Raw genomic sequence first — 6,313 nt, 5'->3', positions numbered from 1 at the left:
CCTACATATAAGTTATTTTCCCTGCATGTCAGTTATTTTCCCTACATATAACTAATTTCCCCTGCATGTCAGTTATTTTCCCTACATATAACTCATTTCCCCTGCATGTCAGTTATTTCCATTACATAACTAATTTTCCCTGCATGTCAGTTATTTCCATTACATATAACTCATTTCCCCTGCATGTCAGTTATTTTCCCTACATATAAGTTATTTTCCCTGCATGTCAGTTCTTTTCCCTACATATAACTCATTTCCCCTGCATGTCAGTTATTTTCCCTACATATAAGTTATTTTCCCTGCATGTCAGTTCTTTTCCCTACATATAACTCATTTCCCCTGCATGTCAGTTATTTTCCCTACATATAAGTAACTTCCCCTGCATGTCAGTTATTTTCCCTACATATAACTCATTTCCCCTGCATTTGAATTATTTCCCCTATTACAAATAGTCTTTCAATAGCCTGTAGTTTTCCAACCACTGTCTACACTCATTGAACTCAATATTTTCTGACGTCGAAACCACATCATTATGGTTACTAAATGTTACCTTAAATCAAGACTTGTAACAAAACTCTGGTGCAATGTTTTAAATACTCAATAACTGCTGGCACATTCGAGTTTCAATTAATCCTACATATCATATAGGCTATTCTAGTCATTTGTACAGTCAGTCAACACGAAGAACTGCTCAATGAAAAAGAATAAACAATTTATTGTTAATTTATGTCACAAATATATTCAATATAAATGAGGATATTTTTCAAATATACAGTATTTTACAGTACACAAATCCCTTCTGAAGGGAATCATTCAAACAACAGACAGTGCTGTTATAATATATAAAAAATGCTGTGGTTCTTCTAATTTAACAAAGAGCGTTCATTGACTTTGGATTCAGTAAGCCACTATTTTATGCATTGACAAAAATGCACATGAAAAGTATAGCATCTTAGTCTGTAGTGACAACATTCCACACACATTAGTGATGAAAGCCCAACCTACCTTTGGGTCTTATGTGTGTTGGTGCAAAACCCCATGCTGGTGCGTAGAACGTTGGGATGGTCTAACTTTAACTTTTGGGTGGACTCGGGTAGCCAGTGAGTTTTAGTGACCCAATAATCAACCGTGGCATCAAACTAATGGCAAAGTAGATGTATATACTTGACATACCGAGGAAAACATAGCACTACTACAAGGCAGTCCTTACTCATGACTATCCAGTCAAAATATTTAACACCAGTATTTTGGCGATGTGGTTCTATGTCTAAATGGCACAAAATAGGTCCTTCCTTCAGGCGAGGTGATACATGCTGTATCCGACATGAGCTGCATACAGTCCCATGGGAGACACTGGCAGGGAGTGCCTCTGAAAGTGGTGCGACCCTCCATAAGACGAGGGGACGTGCGCACCGAACGGAAAGGAAATCCCGAACGCTGGAGGCAGCATTGGCTTGGCTGCCATTTTCAGTTTTTCCAGTTCTGCCTCCTGGAGCCTCTTAGATTTGGCTCGTCTGTTCTGAAACCATATTTTCACCTGCGTCTCCGTCAGGTTGAGCGAACTGGAAAACTCTGCGCGCTCGGCGATGGAGAGGTACTGCTTCTGTCGAAACTTCCTCTCCAAAGCCAGGAGCTGGGACGTGGTGAAAGGGGTCCGGGGCTTTCTGTTGGTCTTGTGCTTTCTCAGTGGACAGGAGGGGGGACTTAGCCTTCCTGCAATAACCAAGACAGAAAACATCGTTAAAACCCATGCTTTCAAGGTGACGGAAATGTACACATTGTGTTGTTTTGATGTACTGATTTAATAATAAACACTTTATGGAACTGCAGCGTGATTTTAACATAGGAATTCGTGAAAGCAGATACATTCGAAAATACCCTATTATTGTGTGCTTAAACTGCAATGATACAGGACAAACTAAAATCTAACTCAATACAACATTGCTATAAATAATGCAAGACGTTTCACCCAATTGCATCCTGTAAAGCTCTATGGTCTATCGCAGTTGATTTTACGCACACATCATGGAAGGATACATAGAAAGAGACCGCTTACGTGGAGGAGTAGGCGAAAAGCGAGGGCTCTGTATCCAAGAATTTCGGTCTTGACTTTCTGGACTCTCGGGTTTAACCAATGCGTCCTCTTGCATGTTCATGTCGCCTACTGAGAACAGCGACCCGGTGGCCAGGGAGGGGGCCGAGTTATCCAGTCTCGAAAGCGAGCCCATCCTTGAGCCTAGCGGCAGGGATGACCCCGACATGGATGATCTTTCTGGAGATGAAAAGTCTCTGCTCGGTTTCCTGTCGGCCATCAGAGCCTCGACGCTGAAGGGAAGAATCGCTACTTTGGGCTTTATCCCTTTCTCCTCTGCCACCCTGCTAAAATTGGTCTGCATCTCTCCTGTGCCAACGAGACCCGAACGTGAGGGAATGTCTTCTGTTTTCAAGCCACCGGATAAAGCTGACATGGCAACAGTTGGGGCCATACAGATTCGGCCTTTACTTGGGGGTAAACAATCGAAGAATTTAAAAGTTGAGTCACAGAAATTGCTGGATTGCTCCTATGCTAGTGGCATCCTCATGTTTATCTGAACACTCTGGCGAGCACTGCTATAAGGCAGGCGTATGGACGCCACCGTCCAATCAGATGTGAGGTGGGTGGGACGTAGAGAAGCCATTCGATTATGAAGGAATCTCAGCTAAAACTGATGTGATGCTTGGTTATTTGATTGGCAGGGGGAAATAAACATTTTAGGCTACATTTTACAACTTAGAGTAAACAAAACTTGTGCAAATACTTAATTTGGAATGGTATAACATAAATTGGGGGGGAAAATAATTTTCAATACTATAATTTTTCAATACGGTCATTTATATTACAATTTTGAATATTCTTAATATTATTGATGTTATTATTATGGCAGTGGTGGTGGTACTCTTATAATATCGGTAACTGTGGTTATTCCTTCTTGCGCTGTCAGAAAAATAGGCCCATAAGTTTAATGTTTTATTGAACTTATTATCAAATCGTTATACAGGCTGATTTAGTCTATATAGGTATTTATACTATTTACTTATCTCATGTCTTGTACGACTTTATTATGCTATTATGTTCAACAGTTAAAGTGAAATAGAAACTCTCGAATGTTGGCTAACATTTATTTCCTTCCTTTATGTGATCGGCCTCTTTGCAAAGCAATGTTTATTGATGGCTGCAGGGCTCTAATCATATTGAAACAATCATATATTACTGGGATCTTTCCCTTTGACTACAACCATTAAGGTAAAACATTATGTGGAGTCAAGGAGGGTGGTGGAGGCAACTGTGGAGCCTATGTTCAATTTAAGTTAAGGCTGTCATTGATTTACCTGTCTACTCTGTGTATACTTGAATAGTCCTATTCTAATAGATATGTGTGTATCATGTTTTTTTTTATATATAGCGAGATATAGGGCCAACGCTAACTCAGTTGTTTGTTCTCTATTATTGATCTGAAATTGATTAATTACCTATTTTCCTATTTGACGCACGCACAGTGTCGTGCAGTTATAACTCTATAGAGTAGGGTATTCTTTCTCTTCATTTTTTCTTCACTAAAATGAAGCACAGCTCATGCAATCTTAATTGTGTACGAAAATCACGAAGTTAACTATTACTATTTCGTGCAGTCTATTTAGCTATGTGGAAAGCGTCTGCGTCGCTAATTGCTAAGTATAAACAATCTGTCACGATTTGTCAGTCCCTCTAATAGGCAGACAAGTTATGTTGTTTTTAGGCGCCAGCTTCGGCATGATCAGAGGGTTTGACTTTAGGGAGACTATTGAAAGTCTTTAACCCGCATCAAGAGCGCAACCCGCCTCCTCCTTGCCCGCCTTAGCCTTGGGACATTACTATTCAGCCCGAAAAATTAGCTTTCTCAACCGATCGCACGCCATTCCCAACTATTTAAATGGGTCGCTGTAGCTAGTGTAATAATAGGCTACTCAGAAGAAAAGGTCAATGCTTCCCAATCCCACTACTTATTTTCAGAGAGTCCCTTGCTGAAAAGGATTCCTAGGAAGCAAAGTATCTAGGTTTCCCTACAGTGGTTAGTAGGCCTAACGGGAACATGGTGATTTAGCTCTGAAGCTGTCTCAAGTTCTGAGAGTAAATTCTTGTTCTATCTTGCGTAACTACACCATTCAAAGTGACATGATTTAGGAATGACAGTTGAGGTAGCCTATCAATTATTTATACTGTTGTTAGGTGTGTTATAACTGTAATATCTACCATCAACTGTAAATTGTTTCCACTTTTGTTTTGGGATCAATAGGTCATTCATTCCTTATATAACTAATACAATTACACGCAAATGTGTAATTTAGCATTTCCTTCATTCTACATCCGGTGCCCAGGGGGAAATACATCTGCAACTATGTATGTTTTTGGAAACACTTAAATCCATAACCAAGAATGAGTGGCACTGCGTGGTCACCGTGTGCTCTCTTTGAAGTCGCTGGGATCTCATGTTTTCCACGTCTGTTTGAAGTTGAGCCATCCGACGAGCGCCTGCTCACTGCTCGCGCGCACTTCTCCATCTTCGAACACGCACTCGTAAAATGGTCCGCGCGAGTAAACACAAATAGGCACACATGATATACATTAGCTCCTCTGGTCAACCGACTGCATCCGTTCTTGACGCTTTAATCGATGTATTTTAACAGGTCTGGGGACACAGAAAGAGAAAGGAGCGACTTTGTATGTTAAATCTCCCCTTGATGTGCGCCAGAGTATTGTGTAAAGACGTTCTTCCTTGTTTACTTGAGTTTAATTGTGTTGTGAACAGAGGGATAGTGGTGGAGGAAAACAATGTTGGGGGCAATTAGCATCCCAAACACTATGCCCTTTCAAAATAATAATTTTCCAGGGAAAAGAGGATTACCATACCGTTTCATTTAAATTCCAAGGCAACACATGAGGGCTGAGCTGCGATACAAAACAACTGTAAGCCTCATCTGAGCTTTGTTTAACTTTCTAAGCTACCTTTGATTTGGAATCAAGAGGCAAGGAGGCAAGACAAAGAGACATTGTGGTCCTCTCTGAAAGTTGTCTTAACCCTTTTCATGCAGTCTGACAGTTTTGATTTAATACATAAAAGTCACTGTTGATGTCAAAAGGCATTTCAGGCAAAATATTTGCACTTGTTGAAAGAAAATGACTTTCATCTGGACATATTCAGGTTTTAAAACCAAACACTCGGTTGCTTGTGAACATTATAGCTTATTTTTTTAATTATTGCTGATGCTTGTGGAACTATTTGGCAGTGGCAGAATATCCTAATGTTATGGTGTTATTTTTCTGTGCATTTTTATAAAATAATCAATGAGTGCAAGTACTTTTGATGCATTATAGCCATGCTTTATGGTCACCAACCCCGCATGAGTTGTCTCACTATCGAACTCTGGCAAACTTTTGGTGTGTCACATTCCATGATCAGGTCTCTTTAAGAAATCACTGAGCTTAGCACAGAATGGTATGCCTAATTTTGAGTGGCCTAAATTAATTTGATCACCACATTATGATGCACTTCAGAAATATGAAAGGGACAACCAACAGAGCCTCCTCCAAGATCTCCATAATTATAGATAATGTATCCTATTTCAAAGCAGCTAGCTCAGTCAGGCGTAACGAGGCACTTTGCTGCCAGTAAGTAACAATCAGAGTCATATGTATATATATAGATGTCTCTGGTAACAATGGCTCACGGTAATTTAAGTTTCAAAATGCCATGCAGTCTCCAAAGCTTGCAGACTTGTCTGAAGTCTGGTTGGCAGGTTTATGTTCAAATTGGCCTTTCTCACTGACAAAACAAACCAATGAAGAAGTCATAATGTTAGAACCTAGACATGGTACATATACAGTGCCCTTGGCAGGGATTACAGCTGTACATTTTTCTGGGTAAGTCTCTTAAGAGTTTTGCACACGTGGATTGTACAATATTATTTTTTAAATTATTCAAGTTCTGTCAAGTTGGTTGTTGATCAGCATTTTCAAATCTTGCCATAGATTTTCAAGCCAAATTAATGTCTAAACTGTAAGTAGGCCACTCTGGAGCATTCAGTGTTGTCTTGGTAAGTAACTCCAGTGTATATTTGGCCTTGTGTTTTAGTTATTGTCCTGCTGAAAGGTGAATTTCCCCCCCAGGGTCTGTTGGAAAGCTGCCTGAACCAGGTTTTCCTCTCTGATTTTGCCTGTGCTTACCTCTATTCCATCATTTTTTAAAATCCGAAACAACATCCAAGTCCTTGCTGATGTCAAGCATACCGTAACATG

At 40.1% G+C, this 6,313-nt stretch overlaps 1 protein-coding gene across 1 annotated transcript; it reads right to left on the bottom strand.

The window, feature by feature from the left end:
- Positions 1 to 691: 691 nt before the first annotated feature.
- LOC118380779 (homeobox protein XHOX-7.1-like) lies at positions 692 to 2,609 on the bottom strand. Its single transcript, XM_035767759.2, has 2 exons — positions 2,057 to 2,609; positions 692 to 1,713 (listed from the first exon to the last, which is right to left on the bottom strand). Exons 1-2 carry the CDS (start codon positions 2,484 to 2,486, stop codon positions 1,295 to 1,297), a joined length of 849 nt encoding a protein of 282 aa, XP_035623652.1. The 5' UTR covers positions 2,487 to 2,609; the 3' UTR covers positions 692 to 1,294.
- Positions 2,610 to 6,313: the final 3,704 nt, after the last annotated feature.

This window comes from Oncorhynchus keta, chromosome 21 (assembly GCF_023373465.1).
Source record: "Oncorhynchus keta strain PuntledgeMale-10-30-2019 chromosome 21, Oket_V2, whole genome shotgun sequence".
NCBI classification, from domain to species: domain Eukaryota; kingdom Metazoa; phylum Chordata; class Actinopteri; order Salmoniformes; family Salmonidae; genus Oncorhynchus; species Oncorhynchus keta.
This window is presented reverse-complemented; position numbering and strand designations above follow the sequence as displayed.